We start from the raw sequence: 24,807 nt of genomic DNA, 5'->3' as shown, positions 1-24,807 counted from the left end.
GTGTGTGTGTGTGTGTGTGAGAGAGAGTCAGGGGAGTATGAGCTGGGCTCTGACAGGAGGGGGAGGGTGGAGGGCTTATGAAGGGTCCCCTCTGCCCCACCTGTAGCCTGTCAGCTGTTGTAAGCCTGTTAAAACGTCAGCTGTTTCTGAGGAGAAGTGTGTGTTAGTCAATGTCAGAGAGCTTGGGGGGGGGGCTGTCTCCGTGTGGCCCTCAGCGCCTCATTGCACATTAAACGCCTCGTTGCCTTTGGGGATTTTGTTTGTGGGGAACACAGCGCCTCGTCCAGAGCCACGGCGCTCTGGACTCCCTCCTGTTCAAGAGCTTTAACATCTCAAGAACAGCGTCTTAGTGTTTATCTTTAAACCCCCCAAAAATGAATGTAACATCTTGTAAATATTAAATATTCTAAATCAATATATCTGAGTCTCTGAGCCTCTTTTGAGGGATTTAAACTACGTTAATCTACGAAACCTGAAACAGTTCTTCACTCAACATAAGAGCCAAACTTCTGTGTTCAATGTGTTTCGTAACACGAAGCAGCTGTTAGAGAGATTTCACATTTTAAATCAGGAAGTATCTGATCAAAGAGCGACACACAGGCAGCTTTTATTACTTCACAGTTTTCTGTGCTAACGTTTTGGTTGGTTTCACAAAAAGCTTCAATCTGGAAACAAGAATTAAAAAGATAAAACAGCTGGGGACATTTGGTGCAGAAGATAGTTCCACATTGGGTTTTAGTCGACATGTTTGGTGGACTGACAGTCGGAGACTTGGTGGACTCTTTGATGTCGCGTCATGTTGTCAGCTGTTTTGTTGTAACCTTTGTGTTCCGCTGTCATGAGCCACACTCGTCATTATCAGCTTCACACCAAGCTACTCATCGCTTATCACTTTGTCTGATAAACGTGTGAAATGAACCATTATTATAATTCTCCACGGCCTAAACAGTGTCTTCAGATGTTTGTCTTTTTATCTGAAAAACAGTCCGAAACTCAAAGATTCAATTCATCATTAGTGCTTGAAAAATGAGTGAACCAATGAAGTGATTTTCTGTTGACTCAATGAATTGATGACTTGTCTCTATTTGATGTCATGCTCATGGGAAATATACCGATTTGTGACTGTGTCCAACATATTGGTTCCCCGCCATGTTACTCATGTCAAAGACTTATTTTCAGATGTTTTCATTTGAATATCCTGTATTTCACAGAAAAAAAGAACTTAAATACTACACATTTCTTTTCCGTCTCATCCCTTAAATCGTCTTGAGTTTATGTTCTCAATCTCTAGTTTCAAGTCTTCTTCAATACAGCATGATGTTCATTTAGTACATTATGGTCCATTTAGAGTCAAACAGACCATAAAGCAGGGGATGCTTTAGGGCGGGGCTACACGGTGATTGACAGGTCTCTACCAGAGACGTATACGGCGTCTCTACGTCACTCCTCCTCAGTCCAGATATGGTCACTTCCTGTTCGCTGGTTGCAAAAAGCCAAGATGGCGACGGCCAAACCGCCGAACTCAAGGCTTCAAAACATCCGTCCACAAACCAACGAGAGAGGTCTCGATGACTACGTCCACTCCTTCCATACAGTCTGTGAACCAGACACACATTTCAGGGAGTCTTGTTGAGGTTTGATTCCCAGTCGCAGTCACACAGGGTCAACACATAACCCCGCCTGCATTTGGCAAAAAGAGGATTAAAAAAGGACCTGAAACACTTTGTAGTCTCGTGTTCAGCTCCAGCAAACCTGCACAGTCTGTTTATGTTCAGAGAAATAACGACTCACTTTTTGGCCACGGGAAGATTTTTCCAACAGCACTTCAAACAAGAACGTCAATTCAAAGGAGGATTTCTTCTCCACAATCCAAACAAAGTCAAATTAACACCGATGAATCTTTAATTCCAGACGTGCGCTCTTCTTTTCTGGTGCGTAAGCTAAACGTCTCCCCGTCTCTCCGGTCGCTCGTGCGGGCGTGGGAGCCTCAGGAGCTGAGTGATTTATGGCTTTAATTTACTTGATAGATTAAAATATAATATAGCAACACGCATAGCGCATTAATTAGGATAACGCAGCGAGACCCCGTCTCCCTTACCGCATTGTCAGAAGAAGTACTTCACACATTGTAAGAGTGCACTGAACTCATGTAGAAGTTTAAAGAGATGTGTTGTCCTTATTATGGAGACTTTATTGATTTCACCGTTAAAAGAAGCTTTTTAACAGCCTCAATGAATATTGTGAGTCTGTGTTACCGTCGCTGTGGCCGTGTTGGGATTAGCTGGAGGTCGGCTGGCTGAGCCTGTGGCGGCTGAGTGAGGCAGACAGTTGAAGGGAACAGGTTGCTGCGTCTGTTCCGGCTCGTCTTGCTGCTCTTGACCTTTTTCACCTTTCAGCTGTGACAGCTCCTGGTGGCTGGGAGATACCACATGTCTCTGGGTTGGTACAGTCCAGTACTGTTAAAATACAAACATCAGCAGGTCACGCTCCATCAGATCGTCCTCGTCAGTTTAAACGAGGGTTATAAGTCACCATATGAGACTTGAATATCAGGGTTTTCACAGTTATTATTCACAATAATTTACTGTAGTTTTATTGATACAAATGTTTGGTATTTGTAGTTTTAATGATATATTATACGTTAGTGTTAGGAGGTTAAATGGGTCATAATTCATCTCTAATATCTGTTTTTTTATTGCTGTGAAAACGTCTGCAAACAACTTTAGGTTCAAGTTCCTCACCATAAAACTACATTTTACAAGATGACATTGAACACATTGTGATAACGTTGTGAGACAACAGAGCATGAACACATCTTAATGTAGTTCAATGGGACCTCTGTTCGTTAGCCGTTAGCTCCGGTGGTGCTAACGTTAACTAGCTCTCTGTTCTCAATGTAACATAAGTACTGAAGAATCCAGAGGAGGGAGGACTAAGCTAAACTTAGCTAATGCATCATTTTACAAAGCCATTTAAGTTTATTACGCTAAAGCTCCTCAATCAGAATGTAAGCGTGTTCTGTAGAGAAGACTCCGCAGTCCACGAACTAAGCAAACATCTTTTAGTGTTTCCAATGGAGCCGAGACGGGAAGACATCTGAGCTGTGACGGATCTCGTCTCATGATCGCTTTAGTTTGTAGACGGCGGCCCAAACAAGAAGTTTCATACCGACACAATACGGGATTCTTGGGACTCTGATACGGTGTTTTCTCGTCTCCCAAAGTCTGTCATAATACAACTTTGATTTTATTTAATTCAGGGGCTTTGTAGGAAGGGGGCACGCTTAGGGGATTTCAAAATAAAGGCACATCTTAAAGATGATGAATGTTTTGATGTTTTCACTTTGCATCGATGATATTGGATTGTGGATCATTGCATAGATATCGATGTGTGAAATGATTCCCCTTGTTGTAAACTTGACTCTTAAATTTTCTATATTTCATTGAGTTGTATTCATCTCTAATAAGATTATTGTTGGTGGTCTTAATTTCGGGCGAGTTGGCCCAGAACGCTTGAAGTAGCTGCAGAAAACTGTTAGATATCCGATCGTAATGTTTCTGATGCTGAAGACTTAAATGGGTGAAAATGGACTGTGAATTGGTTCGTTACCAAAAGAGGACTAAAGAAACCTGCCGAATGGTTTAAAACCGCTGTCCGTCCAACGTGAAGTAAAACATCGATTGTATCCGTGCTCCAGCACCGCTGAGTAACGAGAAGCCTGGTCACACCTGAACACACGTGTTGATCACATAATGAGGCGGATGGATAAAGGGTGGATGTATATTTTCTCCATGTGTGCGTCTTCTATTATGCTCTCTTTTTGGTGACAAAAATGTGGAGAATTCCTCAATAATGTGGGTCACACACACACACACACACACACACACACACCAGAGAAAGGCTTTGTCATTTTTATTTATTTTTTAAGTTACCCCGTCCTCTGGAGGGGAGGCAGATTTGCATAATCAGGGTATTCACTGTCAAACCCTTGAAAGCATAAATCATGTTTATTCACAAATGTATTAGTCATTTTGGTACAAAGACAAATGCCGGATAAGCTCGTCTTCAACAAAAGCCCTCTTGAGTTCATCTTTGTGGCGGTGCACCTTTCTCACACATCCTTTTGTTGCCCACGTATCCACAGCTACGTGGATGGATGTGAGAGCCGCAGCTTATACGCTTCTGCGTCTCCTTTCAACATAAATACATTCGCCTCTGGGCGAAGTAGCTGCTTCCTCTGACCGCCCTGTTGAGGGAGAGAGAGAGAGAGAGAGAGATATCGTTTCTCTCCTCAGAGCCGGATCCCCACCGCATGCAGCCAGCACCACACAGTCTTGGCCCGGCGCTGGCGTTTTGTCTCAGGAAGAAGCGGAGGTGGGCTCATAGATCCCCGTTTTAGGCGTCGGGCCAACACCCTGTGTTCTACACGGAGGGCCCCCGGAGAACCGAGCACATGGAAGACAAACGTGGACGGCAAGCGGGGGAGGGACCTGGAGAAAAGGCCAGCGCTTGTGTTTGTTGGGGAAGTGATTGCATTGGGCTTGTTTTGTTTGGTCAGACTGGTCTCATCCAGCATTGGTAGCGAAACCTATGAAAAATCTAATTGTGAACGAGGACGTATAAAGACCAGTAAAGAACACACCGGGCGGGCGGGAGAGGAGCAGGATGGATCCAACAAACAGGGATCTGACAGCCAGGAGACCGATGTTTGTTCCTCGTGTGAAACAAGAAGTCAATGTTGACGTTTTTGTAACTTGCGTACTTCAGTAACGGCACATTTTTGAACCCAAACAAAGATCTTTTCCTAAACCTAGCTGAGTTGTTTCCTGTGAAGACGGAAGTTTATTTTGAAAAGACCGTATTGAAGTAACGAGCGTAAATTGACACGTTCTGCTGGACTTCTGTAAGAAAACGCATGAGAAACGAGCAGTAACTGTTGGTGTGACATCACAGTAACCGGTGGGTTGGTGGTGGTGGATATTGTTTTCCTGCTCCAGATGGATGAAGGGAGTTACATATTTTCGGGGCCCTCCCCTCTCCCATGTATCCATAGACGTTGCTGCCTCCAGTGTAAATGGGCCCTTGGAGACTTTGTCCCTTGTTAACCCGTTGTTGTGCGGCCACAGACGGACCTACCTACACTCAGTGTGTTGTGTGGAAACTATGACACGAGTGTTTGTCGGACTCCCGGTTTTCCACACCCCTCCGGAGCCCCCTCTGAGATTTCAAGGTCAGTAAAGGTCTGGGGGCTGGAGAGTCATTCCTTGGGAAGCGGACTCTCCCCCCCCCCCCCCCCCCTCTCTCTCCGTGGTCATCTAACTGTATCTCACCAAGTTGGGATTTGATTTCCACAGCTCTGGACTTAGCGTCAGATCACAGCCGTCAGTCTGACAGCCGTCAGTCTGACAGCAGAGGAGTCCTTTTAGAATCCAGCGTAGAGGGCCGAGGGGCACGAGACGTTACCGGTTTGTTGAACTCTCCGACAGCTGAGCATGCAAAGTGTATATCTGTGTGGTAGGGCTGTGTGTAGATTTCAGGGTGGGTGGGTGGGTGGGAGGGGGGGGCTTTAAGGGTCCAGTGGAACAAAAGGTATGCAGGCAGCTGCCGCCTCACTGCCAGCAGCTCATGATCCAAATGGAGGATGAACACTCACACGTGCACCAGGGACAGGATGGTGTGCAGCGAGGACCTGACACACTTAGCTAGGCAGCTAGTGACTCCCTCTGTCTGCACACACACACATGCACGCACACACACACACACACACATGCACACACACACACACACACCAGTGATTGCAAGCTGTCTCTCCTCATCATGTTCACACTACATCTTTGTTGCCCATTTTCAAGTGAGCGGCGTACAGTCTCAGGGTCGAGGCAGCCATTGATTTCCATTCATGTCACAAAAAACCCATATTGATGAATGTGCTTAAGTCGTGTAATTGACCAGAGAAGCTCTGCAGCTAATGATCATTGTCATTATAGATTATTGGGTTGATAATTGAAAACTTTTGATTGAGATTTGTCATTATTTGATCACAATATTTGATAAACTGAACTAAAGATGAGCTCTTTTAAATGTTTGTCAGTTTATAATGCTCCCGTTGAAGAAGCCGATACGAGAACAATGCTCAATAAACGACTAAATGATCATCAACAGTTTATTTTCACTTTGATTCATCTACTGATCAGTTTTCAGCTCCTCACCAGCGAGACCAGTGGATGCTGCTGGCTGTGACGTAAAGATGAAATGATTAATAGATTATGTATCTGCAACAATTCTGATAACTAATTATTAATCTATTTTTTCCTGTTTCATTCCCTTTAAGATTTGAAACTTCTTAATTTTACACTTTTCCTCAGACACAACATTAATAGATGTGTCCTCCATATTCAGACATTTAGACTTCGTAACAAATCGATTGATTAAATATAAAAAGAACACATTAGTCAATGGTGTATATATATAATATTCTATGTTTGCGGCCCTAAAGTTGACATGATTGGTGTTGAAGAGGGCAGAAGAGCCGAACAACAAGCGCCTCACTCTGCCAACACAGACACTGATGAATTGGTGGCAGTTGCTGAAGGCATATTAGGGCAAAGGGTGACCTGGGAGGGGTTTATGGGGGAGGGGGGGTGTGAGTGTACTGTGAGGGTGACAAGAAGCAGCAACAGCAGAGAGAGGGGGGGGTGTCCAGTGAGAAGGGTAATTCGGGGCGTCCAGAGCGAGGCGTTTACACCAGCAGTCGTCTCCTCTGCTGCAGCCGGTGGCTCATGAGCTCCGTGATCCTTCACTTGGACTATCGTCAGACTGAGCTCCTCCGTCCACCAGCGCTCTCTGTTTGGTGTCAGAGCTCGTCCAAACCGCCTTTTGGCATCTTTAATCTTTGACGGTAAGAGCGACCGACCGGGACTTTACAGCTCTTAAGTGTGTGTGTGTGTGTGTGTGTGTGTGTGTGTGTGTGTGTGTGTGTGTGTGTGTGTGTGTGTGTGTGTGTGTGTGTGTGTGTGTGTGTGTGTGTGTGTGTGTGTGTGTGTGTGTGTGTGTGTGTGTGTGTGTGTGTGTGTGTGTGTGTGTGTGTGTGTGTGTGTGTGTGTGTGTGTGTGTGTGTGTGTGTGTGTGAGTGTGAGTGTGCGTTCTCATGTAATTGGTCTGAATTGACATGAACGCTGCTTCACTTTAAACCGTAATTACTTGGAGAGGGAGATGTCATTCTGGATGGCTGTTTTCTTAAGTCTTATTACGTCTCCTCTGGTGATTCTCTTTGCTTGACATCAGCCGGAGACGCTCTCCCAAACCTTTCTCTGAGCTTTCTAATCAGCCCGTGGGCCGGTGGGGTTTCACCACTGGCGCCTCTGAGGACTTCAGGAAGTAGATAGCGAGGAGTGCGAGATGACTTGTATGCACTGTTCTCCGTCATCAGCCGCCGAGCTGACACCTTTCCCCCCCCTCCGGCCCCCAGAATGTGCCTTGAGGGCCCGGAGAGCTGCTGGTGTTGTCCTGCAGCTCATAACGTCACACCTGTTCTCTCTCTTCCTGGCATGGGAGCGTTTTACGTCTCCAGTGATCCTCGCGCCCTTGACACCTGCTCGCGTACTTCAACAGCACACACCAGCATAATGCTTTGAAGACGTGCACTTAATGGGTTCTTGTTTCCCTTCTACCTTGTTCGCTCTGCTTGTATCTCGGCTTTTCAAAGTCAAGTCAATTCAGACAGAAAGCAAATAGCAGGAAGTTGTTTATCGATGCTCGGTGGCCTCCAGGTATTCTTTTAGAGCTCAGGAGATGGAAGCCTTCTCTTCCTTCTCTTTCATGAAAGCCTCTGTATCCACTGTAACACATCTCACAAGAGTAAACGCATCACTCTCTCAAAGCACACATGTGAGACGGCCTCTCGCCGGCGTTTTCATTTTGACACGGTGACAGAAACATGAAGTTTCCTCGCGTCATGTTTATGATGTTTCTTGTTTTTTTCACACGCTCCTGCAGGTTTATCGGTTTGGCGCGGCGCCTCATTCCACAGCCGCCACATGTCAAAGTTAACGACTCATAAAACAGTTTAGCGTGAGCGCTTTAAATAGACAGGTGAGCATTCCTCCTCCCACTCACCTGCGCCTCATGAAAATACAGCTGGCGGTGCTTCTGGCCCGACCGGCTCATTGACGAGAACGTGTTGGACTGGTGACGGCCAACTCTCGTACGCCAGGCGACTCCGGCGGACCACGCCCTCTGTCCTCCCGTGTCACATTGATGTCATCAGAGGGCTTCTTTCCTCCCGTCACAGAGCTTTTGTTGTCGCGCCGCAAAATATTTAAGACGGTGACGCTGTGAGGAAACCTGTAAACAGTGTTGGAAAGCTCGCAGTACGTTCCAGAGCGATGAAGACTTCTCCATATTATAGACCTGAGACTAACAGGGCCTCAGCAACCAGCACGTCCTCATTAATAGTAACTTCTTCTAATACAGAAACGCTCACTTTTATGAAGTTGTGAATAAATAAGATATATCTATATATCGGATAACACTGTTACTATCTCTGTCATATCTCTATTAGAGCTGCAACGATTAGTCAACTATTGAAACAATCAACTATTTTCATTGTCATTTTTTTGGGGGAAAAAGTCGGACTTCTCTGATTCCAACTTCTTGAATATGAATATTTTCTCTTTTCTTTACGCCTGAATAACACGAAACTATCTTTGGCTTTAGATTGAGATTTTACTGACCAAACAACCAAACTATTCAGAAAATAATCCACAGTGGAAACGAGCGTAAGTTGCAGCCACTATCAGTCAGTTCATTGGTTAGTTAAGGACTGCAGCCAGTTCATCAATTGTGGATTTGTCATCTAATCAGCTCAAAGATCAGAATCCAAATGTCCCCAGCCTGAGGGATCTTCTTCAAATGTCATGTTTGGTCCGACTAACGAGCCAAAACCCAAATATATTCACTTTACTATCATATCAAACTGAGCAATGCTCCACATGTTTGCTTAATAAGTGGCTTGAATAATGATCAGTGCTTGTCTAAAGCTTTGTCCGTCAGGTAATGGACTCATTGTTTCAGCAGTTTGAAGACGTCATTTAGGGCTCAGATAACTTCTGATTATATTTCATAGAGTCAATCAGAACACATCATCAATAGCGTGATGGTTATTGGTGATAGTCACGAGTGGACACGCAGCTGTTGCTGGGACAGGACAGCCCGTCGCAACACACGGCCAGCCTCCAGCAGCTGCACAGGTACAGGTACAGGCACAGGTACAGGCACAGGCACAGGTACAGGTACAGGTGCAGGTAAATTCCCAACATGTTTACATCCAACAAAATATCTTCAATCCATTACATTACATTACATTACAGTCATTTAGCAGACGCTTTTATCCAAAGCGACTTACAATAAGTGTATTCAACATCGGTTTTCGAGAGAACAACTAGTCACCAGAAGTAATAAGTGCATGTCCCTACCTCAAACAAGCATCTAAGAGCATAAACCAGAGCCAACGTACAGTGCAGAAACAAAGGAATGCAATAAGTGCCACAATCCATATCTGTTGGCTTTTAGCCGTCAAAAAGAAGTTTTCTCTCCGACTTGTCCGACAAGTAGCACTTGTTCTACTCACCTGTGGAACCGAGGCGGACTAACAGCACCATGAATTACATTTATACAACCATAGTATTTCATTTATATATGACTACACATCAAGCTCCTATACGTACAAAAATGACTTTCAATTGCCCGAAGTCATTTCTGTTCTGCGTTTGAATCTTCTTCTATGAGCTCTAGTGGGAGAAACACGTGTTGACAAATAACATTTATCAGTTTCAGCTTCTTCAATGTGAGGATTTGTTGCTTTTCTCTGTTTTATGTCGTTGTATGTTTAATATCTTTGGACTGTTGGTCAGAAGGGTTGTGTGTTGGGAACAATCTGGTGATTCGATGTTCATCATGACACCGTCAGCAGGGAGATATATCGAGATGTAAAGTGTCTCACCGCTCTGTGCATACAGTGCGGGTGAATAGAAGTCCGAGCACTACTTTCTGTGCATTCGGAGCCGCTGTCGGCCACAAATCTCTGCATGTAAACTAATTAGGTAAATCAATAAAACGTCGATACAGCATCTTAATGTTGCGATACTCAAGTTCACTGGTGTTTCCTTACACTCCTATTGGTCAGACAAAACAAGACAATTTAAAGTTGTTAGTGTTTTTATAACGTCACTTTTTTCATAATTTTTTATCACATTTCATAAAGAAAGCAACCGATTGTCTGAAACAGTTAGCGACAGACTCCTCTGTGACGGCGCTGCTCGGTGCAACAGCACTTTGTTCACACTGTATTGAAATGAATGGGAAGGGACTAAAACAGTTTGAAGACATTTTAAACACTTATCGATCAAAACCAGTCAACAGCCCTCATGAGCTCATCTGATGCCTTTCTCCACAGCTTATGTTATCACAGTACTATTCGTTTTTCCACTACCTGACCTTCGATGTCAGCAGTAACTAGCAAACAGAAACAATATCTCCTAACTGTGACATCTCTGGCGCTCTTTGTTCATCCATTCACCTTCACTGCGCTGGTATTGGGTGTGCCTCTCCAGTGTGTTTAGAGCCTTAACTATGTGGCAGTGATGTAACCCGACGGGTCAAACCGCATCGTCCACGCCGCTGATGCAGCCGCTGACGTAAGGAGAGCCTCAGGGTCAACAACAGACCTCGCTGAGAGGACCGGACAAAAGCCATCTTTGTAGCGGCTCACGTGGACGTGCATGGGTGTATTATGGGTATTATCATGTATTCATGCCACAGTGTGTGTGTGTGTGTGTGTGTGTGTGTGTGTGTGTATGTGTGCTCAGGTAGACCGCGGTATTGACGGGCCTTCCCGGCAGCGTGGGTGTGATTCACGAGCCCAGATGACAGATCTCTTCACTGCCCCCCCCAAACCACCACCACACAACCCCTCAGAAGTGCTGCCCTTGCACTGCATCAGCCCACCCCTCTCACCCCCCCCACCTCTCCAAGAGGCTCACCCATGATTGGTTTAAGAGGAGGAGGGGGGGATCATATTCCTCTGCCGGGGTTGGCAGCGTAGACTCACAGTCCCGAGCCAGGCTTCAGCTCCCCCCCCTCCTCCACCGTGTGTCTCAGTGACTCCACCTGCTGACGCCTCCACCACAGACAACATAAATGAAAGCAGCCGCAGGGTTTTGTTGATGAAGTGAAGATGGCGGGTGACTGAAGGCCGGGTCCAACGGTCGCCCCGGAAACATGCGGCAACAGGCTGTAAATATCCCGCAGCTGGTGCTGGCAGAACAGCCTCAAGGCTGGGCCGCAAACCCCCCCCCCCCCCCCGACCTCTACCCAGGCAGTTCTGTCTGAGCCCCAGTGAGGAGCGAGTCCCTCCTCTCTAAGACCTGATTCATGCAAACAGTGAGGCTCGCTGCGTATGAACTTAATGCCTTCATGATGATTGATGATGTGAGCAGATATTTGCAGCTTAACGGGGGGGGGGGGGGGGCGCAGAAGGTAAGACACTTTAGAGTCTCAGAAGAGACCGACGATGCTCTTCATTTTAATGCTTTAGGCAACAATATGACCCATTTGAAAATATTTGTTGCTGCTGGTTTGATCTCTGACGACATCATTTGTCATCTCGTGTTTTGGTCCGAGTGTGAACACTTGAGTGATGAATGACTTTTGGTGAGGTATCAACCCCCCCCCCCCCCCCCGACTTGAAACTGAGGGGCAGACCCTTCATTGTGATGGCCCTCCTGCAGAGGTCACGACTCCAGCGCTGCATGCAGACGGGTCGCCCTCCCTCTGGAACCTGAACCCTCTGCACATCAACATGATTCATAAAGATATCGGAACACAGCCTCGTGATATTTGTCGGCCCGTGTTGATCCGGCGTGTGTATTTATAAGTGATGTGCTGTGTTCACTGACAACACGTCGGCTCTGACTCCTCTGGTCGGACGCGTGTTTAGATTCTTACTGAAAAAGATGCAGATTGAAATTCAAAGTGGACGATTCTGATCTAGATCAGATTTTGTGCTTTTTTTAAGTTTGCAATCATACATGAATTCAAAATATGTGAGCATTTATAGTAATTGTTGGTAGTTGAAGTGCTGAACCAAGAGCAGAGGGGCCAGTGACTCAAAGAGCCACTTCTTGGAGGATGAATTTGTCCCTGAAGAGCTGCTGACAGTAGTTGTGGCCTTTGGCTGAGAGTCAGTATATCTGACATCATTAGCACAACGTAACAGAATGTTCTGGCAAATAAAAAGTTTGTGTGTGTGTGTGTGTGTGTGTGTGTGTGTGTGTGTGTGTGTGTGTGTGTGTGTGTGTGTGTGTGTGTGTGTGTGTGTGTGTGTGTGTGTGTGTGTGTGTGTGTGTGTGTGTGTGTGTGTGTGTGTGTGTGTGTGTGTGTGTGTGTGTGTGTGTGTGTGTGTGTGTGTGTGTGTGTGTGTGTGTACCTCTCTACTAGTTATATGAATTGTCATCACAGTTGTCATCCGCACATGCAGAACGTGTAGATGGTGTTTCAGACACATACAGGACCGGACCCGTCCTGGTTGCACTGATCACAGTTTGGGCCGGAAACGTGGTGATGGATCTCTCAGCAGTCCTCTGGCACGGCGCCAGCAGCTGAGAACCATTCTGCCCCCCCCCACACACACACAAACTACCAGCCCCCCCACCGCTGACTGTTATCTATCAGCTCCAGGCTGCTCTGCTGCCACTTAACACACCAGGGCAGCAAAGAAAACACACACACACACTTAGGCCTGACCAATATATTGATGCATCAATGTTGTATTAGAGACTTATCTTGTGAGCATACTGATAACGCTGCTCTTAAATCAAGGGGAATGATTTTAGCACGTTGACCGACTTTTTCTTTTTGGCATTTGTGTGATCTAGAGCAGGTGTGTGTGGGGGGGGGGGGCGGTGTTGTTTGTTGGTGCATATAGAGATGTGAGCTGCAATTTGGATCAACATTTGAACGCCTCATTTGAGTCGCATCTGATTATTGTAGTCCATGACGCTCCTTACAGCTGCAGAATCCTCAGGATCAGAGTGATCCAGTGATAGTTCTCTGCACATCCATGAGTGCATTGCAAACAGCAGCGGCTAATATCTTGTTCGGCATGCTTTAATGTGGCAAAACTGGGCTCAAGATGGAGGGGGGGTTGTGGGAAAGGAATCGTCTGGATTTTGTCTGAAGAGCCACAGTGTCCGTAACGTACAACCCTTAGAGACCAACAACAACAGCAGATAAAGACATAAACCTCGTAAATACATTGTTTTGATTCCGGTTTATTTCAGATTTAGTTCTGCTCTAATTGTTGCCTCCATGTGACCCACATATTGTACTGTATCAGTCGCACTCAGCCACACGTCACCCGGTTACATCACGTCTCTCCTCGTAGAACCGCGTCTGACCCCAACGCGCCGGCCTCCGGTTTGTTCCTGCCGTGACTCGGTCCTGCAGCCCTCTGACGCACCCGGCCCGTGGCAGGAACATAGGTGGCGATGTATGGAGGCCGGTATCGGCCTGGAGGACCGAGGCAGGCTGTCAGGAGGAAGGTCACCGGTTCACAACCCTTTAGCGAGTCACTTAACCCCCTGATCGCCCCAAGGGAAGCCTTCTGATTCTCCACCCGTAGACGGCCGAGGCTGTGCTGGGAAGCTTCCAGCTCCCTGTGTCAACTTCCTCTTCATGAATACATGTCGAGAACCGTGACGTTGCCCCCCCCCCCCCCCCCCCCCGCAGCTTGTGGCTTTTACGCCCCCGTCGTATCGGAGTAGAAGGTTGAAGCTTTGAATTGTTTAACTGCCGTAGCAACAGATGTCTGGGATAATGAAGCGATTGCAACGTGTTGTAACTCTTCTTTTGTGGACGCATCTTTGATGCAGGCCTCCCCGAGGCTGTGCCCTGATGTGCCCTCTCCAAAGCTCAATGGACACGTTTGTGCAGCAACAGTTTCTGTTTCTGTTTCAGTCCGTTTCTAAAGCTCACTTAAGAGCATTTATTGTGCTGCCCACATTCTGTTTCTACAGATTTGCTGCCGTTATCTCTTTGACTAATACGGTTAGTATCCTTCTAAACAACATGTGCCATAAATATCTTTTTGCAGCACTCTTCCATCTCAATGATTTATTGCTCATTAGTATTTATCTGGATTCTGAGCTGGTAGTGCTGGTTTTGGTCGGTATAACACTTCACATTGTTTCTAAAGGCCTTTACACACAAATTAACTACATGAAAATGCCAATATCATTAAAACTATTCATACCGGCAGCAATTTGTTTTCGCAACAGTTGCAACACTTTTTCAATAAAGGTTTTGAAGAGATGGACCAACTAGCAGGATCCTGTACACTCTAGTGTACGTTTGAAACACTTGTTTTCTGTTCTTTGTGAAAGCACTCAGTTAACAAGAAATATATTGATTATGCAAACTAATTGCACAATGTGTGTAAAGGCCTTAAAGGGGCAACTCAATAGAGATAGGTCTCTGCAGAGATGATCCTGAACTGATACTGAGCTGAAGGTTTCAGGTTTCTTTTTACAATCTCGATCCAGATGTGCATGAAAACATCTCTCTTTAGACCGGGAGAAGCTTCACAGAGCTTTATCAAGAACGAGTTGCTCAGATGATCCACAGGGACGATCAGACTTTATCAAGTCTGGGGTGCTGTGAGATTCCAGCATCTGTGCCGGCAGACGGTAGAATTGTGGATGTAGCAGCTGTGCTGGAACACTTTCCTCAGAAGCTTCCTGAGTTCCTTTCTCTCCAGTGTTTGCTTTCATGTCCGTGTTCCTCGAGTCCCGACTGCTGTGAAATGTAAGAGCTCGTCGCTGGTTCCGCCTTAACGTTTCCAGGCGTTCCCCAGGGTTCTGATCTGGGAGCGCTGCAGATTCCCTAATTATCAGCGTTGAATCTTTTCATTGTCCAGAGCTTCTCTGCCTCTGCTCAGCGAGGCGGCAGACACACTCCAGGCCTCTGCTGCCCCGCGAGAGAGCAGAGATTCAGCCTGACATCAGACATGGGAAGGGCAAAAAAGAGAGAAAAGGTCGAGACTTGACCAACCCCGGGGCAGATAAAGCATGTGTGATCAGCCCACAGCCTGAAGACAACTCCCTCATTGCGCTCGCTCGCCTTTTGAACTTCACCGCAACCGAAGCGAGTCCCTAACGAAGGCGAACACACACACACACACACACACACACACACACACACACACACACACACACACACACACACACACCTCTTTATTGTTGGGCTAATTGATGCAGCCAACACCTCTTTACTCTGCGCGCGGTGAAAGCCCAATGACGAGAGCCACTGTACAACATACCGGGGAACGCCTAGTCCTTTCAAGACGCACACTAACGAGGAATTCCACGCAGAATCCTGTTATTGAGTCTGTGCCGGTAGAAAGGGAGGAGATGAAGAAGAGCAGAGGAGTCAAACCCTGATTGTGCTGAAGGGCGCTGGAGCCAGATATTAGAGAGATGTTGCCGATAGTTTGTACACTCAGTTCCTGCAGCTCGCTGTAGATGGTTTTCTTCCACTCTCTTCCATCGGTGCATAATTCATAAGCAACTCGCCGCCAAAGCAAAGCCAATTGCATCCACTCTAAACTAGCGTGCGGAGCCCACAGCGGCACAAAAGGAATGTCAGCCTCATGACAGACGATTTCACGTTCTTTTGTTCCGTAACAATGGATGTGACTGGAGGGCCTTCTTCTTCTTCTTCTTCTGCTGCTTCTTCTTCTTCTTCTGCTGCCGCTCTCCCAGGTAGAGGGAATGTAAACAATGCCTGAGAGCTGGTGTCTGTCCTCACGCCCCGCCAGATGCTTCAGCTCTGTAACACCGCCACTGTCGTGTGTGTGTGTGTGTGTGTGTGTGTGTGTGTGTGTGTGTGTGTGTGTGTGTGTGTGTGTGTGTGTGTGTGTGTGTGTGTGTGTGTGTGTGTGTGTGTGTGTGTGTGTGTGTGTGTGTGTGTGTGTGTGTGTGTGTGTGTGTGTGTGTGTGTGTGTGTGTGTGTGTGTGTGTGTGTGTGTGTGTGTGTGTGTGTGTGTGTGTGTGTGTGTGTGTGTGTGTGTGTGGCTATTTTTAAAAGCTGAACCGCAAATAGTAAGAAGGAGGCCTAAAACGGTCCTCTCCTCTGTTGCCATTCCCCGGGCCGCTTCCGCCTTCTCATTCATTCATGAGTTTGCAGAAACACTCTGGGCTTTTTTTCCTCTCTGCTTTGCCCCCCCCCCCCTTTTTTTAAATTTAAAACGTACCCCTCCTGTGTTTCTGATCGGGCATTGTGGCGTATCTCGGAGCACCCTCATTTCACGGTTGGTTAGACGCACGGATGAATTCGACACGCCTTTTTACACTCTCCATCTCTCTCTGTGTGGCATGGAATTAGGTCAGAGTTACGTTTAGGTAATAAGGCATAACGCTGTTACTCTACACCAAAAACCAGATTGTCGTTAAATGCAGAGTCATCGGTGGGAATGTGCCGACTCACACCTGCTTCACGGAGTCAGTAATCTAAGTACTAATTCCAGACTCTCGGGAATCTGAAAGTCATCATAAGAATTCGATGTTTTGTGTGTTTGAATGTAGAATAACTTCCATCCGCCACGCTGACGTTAAAAGAACAACCTGCTTCCTGTGGGCGGGACTGAGCACGAGGTCAGGATGGTCGTTTCATGGAGAAGTGAAAGCTGTGTGAACCCTCAGACTCGGGGCTCCTCTCCTCTCTGATTGGTTGGATTCGGCGTGTCAGCTCGGGCCCGGCTGGGGCAGCCGGGTGCCGTGGGCGACCAGCAGATCAGTGATGTGGCGGTGATGCCTCTAATGAAGCTGACACGGCACAGCCTCCCTCCTCGCGGGCCCCCGAGGGCCTCCTGCTCTGCGTGAAGCACTACAATCCCCTCCCCCCTCCTTACCTCTCCCCCCCAATGTGCTTCCGATTTGATGTTGCCTCCGATGCATTGCTGCATCATTTATTCTCTCGTTGCTTACGAGGGTTCAGAAATCCAGTGTTTGTAGTGGCTAAAGTGGGTCACAGTATACAAACCAAGCTGCTCTCCCCCTTTTCTCTCTCTCTCTCCCCCCTCAGTCTAATGAAGGCCTCTGTGTTGTTGTTTTTTGCAGGAGCTGCCCATTGATGTGAAGGGGAGGGCCTGAGTGTGGATGACCTGCCCACCGGAAACAGGACCATGATCTGAAGAGTGCGCCCCGCACACGACACTTCTTCCTCTCCTCCTCCTCCCTGTTTCTTTTCTTTTTTAATTTTTCTTTTCGGTGTTCATCTCTGGGGTGATCAGCCTCCCTGCGTGCACGGAGAGGACGACAACCGAAAGAGACGACACGTTTCTCAGGAGGAAAGAAGCACAGCGACGAACCATCCGTGACCTCTGACCTTGCCGCTCCCCCTTGCCCCTCCCGCCGCCACACCGGAAACATGGGGAGGAAAAAGATTCAGATCCAGAGGATCACTGACGAGCGCAACAGACAGGTTAGCAGCAATTACGTGAGCCGGCGATATCTGAATGTATAATAACTTCCTGATTTGAGCCGCATCAGTGATCGGCAACCTGATTAGAGCACCAACAACACGGAGACGGGGGACAAATTACAGCCGAGGAACCCGTTAAAGGGAGAGTTCAGATAGTTTGAAGGGTGTGAGGTTGTTTTACTACAGAAGAGAAACGGACAAATCAATGTACTGCTGTGGACGTATTTCAGACACCTCAGATGGTTAATATTGGTTTGAGTGAACGCTATTTTTAGAATATGTTCCCCTCTTTACGCTGCTGTCAGACAGACCTTCATGACGAGGAACCGAGGCTGTTATCTATGCTCTTTACACAGACTCCATTCACAGAAACAGTGGCGTTACCTCGTAGAACACGGGAGCAGCTGGTCTACCGCTGCGTCGGTTGGAAGGTAAAATGAGTGAATCAATGGAGCCTTGTAGCTTTGATGAGCTGCATAAATAGAACGGCTTCATGAAATCCAAACTCCCTTTAACACAACTTTTGATACCAGCCGCAGCACATTCAGTCACTTTCTTACTTAAACTACAGGTTTCATCATGACACCGTCCGTTGTATAAGTAAATATCCCACAATGCATCTCCATCAGATCCAAGAAAGCATCGTTTCCAAACTGGAGCGATAACAAACTCCCACAGGGATCCTCTCTGTTCCCACATGTCCCATGTAGCAGTGCCACGACACAACAACATGATGGCATCGTGTGTTATGAGGCTCGTATGACTTTGCTAAGCGATCGTGGGATTTTTCAGACCCTCCCCCTCCTCTTCCTCCCTACAGTGAAAAAGAGAGCAAGGAAGTACAATACCCCCCCCCCCCCCCCCCCCCTAAAAACAGCCCCGGTCCCTCCGGTTACATCAGTGGTGTTATCAGAGAGGATGAAAGGGTAAATGATCCATCTGAAATGAGTCAACTGGTAAATGGGCTTCGCTCCATTGAGCAGATTGAGTAATGGACTTGACGTGCCCATCTTCAAAAGCAGAGGGAGAGGAAACAAACAAGAAGGGAGAGAGGCAGAGAAACAAGGTGTCTGTCTGAATGAGACCGGAGAGAGAGAGCCGGCCGTGGGCTTCTGGAAAATCATCCTCACTTTTCTCCTCATCAATCTTCACAGGTTGCGTTTCCATAAAGGAGAGCAAGCGGAGCCCGCAGGGCTGTCAGAGGAGGATGACGGCTTGTTATTCATCAAGCACACAATTGGACATAAAGGAGGAGGAGGATGAGGAGGATGAGGAAGAGGAAGAGGATGAGGAGGAGGATGAGGATGAGGAGGAGGAGGAGGAGGAAGAGGATGAGGATGAGGAGGGGGGGGAGGATGAGGATGAGGGGGAGGGGGAGGGGGGTTGCGAGTGTTTCTGGTCGGGCAGGTTTCGGTGAATGGATCCGGCCTTTTGAATCAGGTGTGGAGTCAGTTTGTCAATAAGGTGGCTCACTCACACCGTGTTGTCATTACCGAACAGCCCAGTGTCTCTAAGAAGCCGATCGGGGTGATGACACCACGAGGCCCACAAGCAGCGTTTCACATTTGGTTCCCTGCTTGTCGGGAGACTTTCTTCCAGAGCAATTTACACCAGAGATGTGATTCTTCTATCAGCGACGCTCAGAACGAGGGCGCTTTGTTTGAAGTGGAACACGGCATTAAGCCAGTGAAGAGATGAAATGCTCTCTACACGCTGGCTTCAGCTAATGAAAGAGGAATACACACATAAATATATTTATATTATATTTTTGTTTTGGAGTACATGCAGCCCGTCACCCTCCTACGTGTTGATTCAGAGATGCTGCCATAAGCTCCACAAAATCAACAGCGTTCAGAGTGTGGGCCCCGGCTGGAAACACGACAGCATCTCCAACGCCACATTTCTCCTGGAGACAAAGGGACACGAGGAAGAACGGAGAACAGGACGGAGAATGTTTGGATTGATATGGAGGATTTCTTAATTTTTGGGGTTGTGTTTGTCACGTTGAGATAACAGAGAAAGGGTTGAATATTCACTGTCACAGGGTTTCTTTTTAGTGTCGAGTGAAAGCTGTGCACAGTCCAAAAGTACATCGCATGTAGTTTTTCTGGCGTCAGCACTAAAAGTTCAGCTCGTTTTCTGCTGAGACGATGTCGGCTGACAGTTGGACAGGCGTGGATGAGCATGAGGCTCTCCTGCTTGAATTATCGAACCTAAGATGAGCAACTGTGTCATAAAAAGTCCAAGGTGAAAGAATGAGGACATAGAAACGTAAAGAGAGAAGACAACTCTGATTCCCAGGATGCATTTCAGTACGAAACAACGCTGACGTCGACCTGCCGTTAAACCTGGTTATTCTTTTGACTCCGTTCACTTTCAGATTCTTCATCATTTCAGCAACAAAATGCAGAGAATTGGGCTCAACTATAAGAAATGAATTTGTTTAGCTGAGGCTCATGGGTAGTGTAGTATTTAGAGCCATCCAATCCAGACCAACGAATGAAAAAACCATGACTTCATAATTATCACTGATGGTCATATCATAAACCTACAATATCGTTGAATAATCCAGAACATTCCCGCGTTCTTATCTTAAGAACGTAGCGGTGCAGAGCTCTGTAAAAATACTTTTTGAATACGTTCATGTTGCGACCACCAGTGTCACCGATGTTAAGTCCCTCAGAAGGGAAAATCAGGATTTGAACCTTCAACTATTGTTTCTGAATTCACCTGAAATCGACCCAGAATCTGACCGTGAATTCATTCCAGCTGCAGATTGTCTCATCAGTGTTCCACAAGGGGTCGGGCGATAGGACCAATATATCAGCGGCCATTTTTTTTTGGTGCTAATTTTAATTGTCTGCCTCTTCGAGAATTCCGTTTTTGGAGACGTCGTTCAGAGAACAAGCGCTGCACCCAACATCGCTTCTTTTTTCAGAGCACTCCGACTTTTTTTTGAGGCTTGTAGTTGAAAATCTTTGAACTTCTTCCAGAGAGGCGCCCGGTGTCGTCACCGTGGACGAAGCTCCACCGCTGCCTTCTTCTGTGGTTGCTGTCCGATTGATTGGTGCTGAAAAGCGACGTCGTTTCATGAGTCTTATTTGAGAACTAGAGCCAGAGCTGTGTGTTCAGCTGTGCTCGTTACGTCTTGTAGTGTCTGTACAGCTTATTGTTGAGCAAACATCTCGAGGTGATTTGTTTGCACACGCTTTACTCCTGCAGGAATATATCGCTGATCACCGCTGGCTGGGCTGACGGAGGCCAGTCGGGGAAATTTAACATTTAGCAAGTTCAGTCATTGGATGTTTCTGGAATACTTCAGTTTTTATATTATTTGTATTATTTCTTCGTAATGATGATTCATCCTGGAGAGTTGCTTTAGACTCAGTCACATGACGTCGTCTCTTAGACGCCTCTCAGTGTTGAGGAAGGCATCAAAAGAAGAAGTTCAAATGGGAGTTTACTCCCCCGCATGGCTCCTCGCATGATATTTAACTGTCACGTTACACAGACAAACAAGGCCCGAATGTCAGGCAGCCTTTTCAAAAGGTGAACCAGAGTCCGTTTATCAAGTTGAAAGGTTTTCACCCACGATGACGAGTCCTAACTGATCCCGGGCACTGAAAGTCTGCGTGATGAAGACCGCCGTCGTGTTTGAACCGTGTGAGCGAGCAGCGAGCTTTGAGCTACAGGAAACAGTGTGAGGAGGTTGCGGTTGTCAGTGGTGGTTTCCTCATCCATCTGCCGCTCCACCGCGACCTCGCCAAGACACACACACACACACACACACACACACACACACACTCGCCCCCCCCTCTACTCCTTTCTCTCCTCACTGAGGACGTCTTTTTCTACAGTTGCCATTGGTTACCTGGCAATTTCTGTCCTTAATGTCAATTACCTCCAGCTTGTTTATCCTCTGTGGCAGACGTGGGGGATCGAAACCGAGACCTAAAAGTCGCCACCCCCGCTGCCCACTTTCTCTGAGAGGAGGAGGAGGAGGAGGAGGAGGAGAAGAAGAGGGAGTTTGTGTGTGTTTTCGGCGCTGGGGGGGGTGACCTTATAATTTGTCAGGAGAGCAGTTGTTGTTGTTTGCGGCGACTCGTCTCTTCATCACCGACCGCTCTGTCGTTATCCTGCACAGCCGTAATTTCCTCCTTTTCCAACATCGCCACATCATGTGTGTGTGTGTGTGTGTGTGTGTGTGTGTGTGTGTGTGTGTGTGTGTGTGTGTGTGTGTGTGTGTGTGTGTGTGTGTGTGTGTGTGTGTGTGTGTGTGTGTGTGTGTGTGTGTGTGTGTGTGTGTGTGTGTGTGTGTGTGTGTGTGTGTGTGTGTGTGTGTGTGTGTGTGTGTGTGTGTGTGTGTGTGTGTGTGTGTGTGTGATATGTAGATAGGCAAAGATGGGGAGGAAGGGAGGTGGAGGCAGCAGTGTGTGATGAGGTGGGAAAGGGGAGGCAGGAGGGGAGTCGGTTGCCCATGGAAACGACCCCGATATAATTTGATTTGTGGCAGCAGGAAGCAATGAGTGAGAGGAGGGAGGGGGATGTGGAGAGAGAGAGAGAGAGAGGAGAAAACGAGGGCGAGAAAACAAGAGGTGAAGGAGGAGGAGGAGGAGAGAGGCTTTAACATGTCGGCGACAAGGTAAAAAACAGGAGCAAGAGATGCGAGCGATGGTGAGCCGGAGAGATGGAGAGATATGGAAGGTCTGCTTCCTCTCATCCTCCATGTCTCCTTCTTATCTCCTCATTCAGTTCAGAGTGAGCAGCTCTACAGTCAGCCTTTCTAATATCAATGCAAACAGTATTATTACTGCTCTGTATTGTTACCATAAATAGAACATTTCTTAAAGACCCAACTTTCACTTTTAGGGTAAATCTGCAGTTTGCTCGTTGCTCTAACACGCTTTAGTGGAAACTTGCAAGAATGCTGCGCTACAGGTCCCGCCCCCTAATCAGTGATGTCACCACAGGCGTTTCAGTGCAGCGTTCCAGACGAGTCAGAGGTTGGAATTTTACTCCGAGCGTTGCAGGTGCTCGATGACAAAACGTCAACAAATACAATGGCTGACCGTGAGAAATCAATGTTTGTTTGGCAGCTGCCACGTTTAAACAAGAAACGTCTGTGCAGAGAAGACGACTGTCAGAGACTGTTAACTGTAACCAGAAACATAATAACATGGCGACACAGCTCTCCTCCTCCCTCCGGAGCTCCGGATCTGGGTCTGTCCACGGTGGACCGGTCTCTGCTGGAGTCTGAGCTGAAGGAGTTTCTGGTGAACCTGCATGAGTTCATCTGGTTTCACCAGAATCCGACCCGGTGGCTCCGATGACGAGCGTTAAGAATAACTCTATAGAAACAGACCATCTTCTCTCTGATGGTCTCTTTACTGATGGAGGTCTGATAGAGGATCAGGACTACACTGAGACTGGTTCATAGAGGATCAGGACTACACTGAGACTGGTTCAGGACCAGGTAAAAGTTCCTCACAGTAACTTTAATTTACAAAATGCACTTCAATGGAAGTCGGGGTGGATGCCTACAAGTAAAACTTCATATTTGAGCAGGGCTTCATTGTACTTGTTCTATTTTATTTTGAGTTCTGAGTTGTCTCAACATTACGTCTGATGTAAAACTAGTCTGATGTCACCCGTGGGCGTGGCCTAAAGAGCAGCATGCTCGGAACCTTTTTAACACCTTCAGATGATTCCAGCATCCTGTCTGTTCACACACTCTTTATTTGCACTTTTTCTCTCCACGCCATATCAAACACCAGATCTCGCATCGCTACCTGAAGCGCTCTCCCACTCTCAAGTTTCTTAATCTCTGCGTCTCTCCGTGTGTGTCGTGGTGTTTGTGCAGTCCTGTGTGTTTTAATCCAAACCAAAGCCAAATCTCCCCGGATTGTAAATACCAGTTGGTTGCAGCAGGGAAGCGCCTCCGAAAGCCAAGTCGGGAGACAACAAGGGACCCGGTGCTTCAGCAGCACTCCCAGTTCTGTTCTGCTTGTTCACAACTGAGGGGGCTTTGTGTGTGTGTGTGTGTGTGTGTGTGTGTGTGTGTGTGTGTGTGTGTGTGTGTGTGTGTGTGTGTGTGTGTGTGTGTGTGTGTGTGTGTGTGTGTGTGTGTGTGTGTGTGTGTGTGTGTGTGTGTGTGTGTGTGTGTGTGTGTGTGTGTGTGTGTGTGTGTGTGTGTGTGTGTGTAAAGAGAAATAACGTGTGACAGATGGAGAGTGTGGAAGAGAGAGCGGGAGAGAGTGTGTGACATAGAAAGAGAGCATGGAAAAGAGCATAACAGAGTGTGAAAATGACGAGGAGAATGAGTGTGACGGGAGAACAGGAGTGTGTGTGTGCAAAATACAGACGTCGCTTGAAAGAGAGCATGTTCATACGCTGTGTCTAGAAGCCTGTTTCCTAAAGCACAAAGTAGTTTCTTACAATCAATCCTGTGTATTGTGTCGTACTGCACCCATCAGCCTGAATGCATCACTATTACACTGATTTAAGGTGTTGAAATGCAAAAAAAAAACAAAGCAGATCAACATTTAGGGAAATGTGCTTTTTTTGCTTCCTCTCTTTTTAACATTGAGATTGAGAGTTACTGAGTTTGACGACAAGACTCGGGAAGTTATTTTTACTCTTTGGTTTTAAAGTTAGATAAAGTCAGATCTAGAGGCTGCTATGTAGATTTTCATGCCTCGCTGTTGCTGATATCGGTGGCTAGAGACCAGATGGATTATGTTTTTGGGTTGTCCGTCCATCCGTCCCAGGCAGCAACCTCTGGTTCTGCTGAGTGAAGCCGATGCTTCGTGTTAAAGCTGCATTCTCTCTAGTGTCCACCAGGGGGCGACTCCTCTGGTTGTATAGAAGTCTATGAGAAAATGACTCTACTTCTCTCTTGAGTTATTTTCTATTGTTAAAGTGAAAAAACACATGTTGTCTGTACGTATGTGAACACATACAGACCAAAGACGATCGGGCTTGATGTGCTCTGAGGCGCTTTAATCAAAGTCTCAGTTATGTATCATGACTGTTTTATGGTATTGTGGTCGTTTAACAACAGCAGCAGGAAGTTGTGTCACAGACGACACACGTGAGCGAGTCTGTGTGAAGGCTTTATGTGCGGTTTAGGAAGTGAGCTTATGTGGTTCAGGTTTAGAAAGATGCTTCTCAGTCTGTATTTCCATTTGTTAATGAAAAGCTTTTACATAAATATGTGCAGTCCTTTCCATGTGAGTCTCTTGGCCCACAGCATCAAATATCTTTAGCAAAGGG

General features: G+C 46.9%; 1 protein-coding gene across 4 annotated transcripts in view; it reads left to right on the top strand.

Annotated features, from left to right (window-relative positions):
• Positions 1 to 24,807, top strand: part of mef2d (myocyte enhancer factor 2d) — a 101,010-nt gene that overhangs the window by 16,345 nt on the left and 59,858 nt on the right. For 3 of the 4 annotated variants that reach the window (XM_076081234.1, XM_076081238.1, XM_076081236.1), the window contains exon 2: positions 17,172 to 17,535. In XM_076081234.1, coding sequence (XP_075937349.1) covers positions 17,482 to 17,535 — 54 coding nt within the window. In that variant the 5' untranslated portion in view covers positions 17,172 to 17,481. The remainder of the gene's footprint in view (positions 1 to 17,171; positions 17,536 to 24,807) is intronic. The other variant, XM_076081235.1, reaches the window with a different exon arrangement.

This window comes from Anarhichas minor, unplaced genomic scaffold (genome assembly GCF_050575085.1).
Source record: "Anarhichas minor isolate MPS153535 unplaced genomic scaffold, ASM5057508v1 ptg000079l, whole genome shotgun sequence".
Lineage (NCBI taxonomy): Eukaryota > Metazoa > Chordata > Actinopteri > Perciformes > Anarhichadidae > Anarhichas > Anarhichas minor.
The sequence above is the reverse complement of the archived record's forward strand: the minus strand, read 5'-3'. Positions and strand labels throughout refer to the sequence as shown.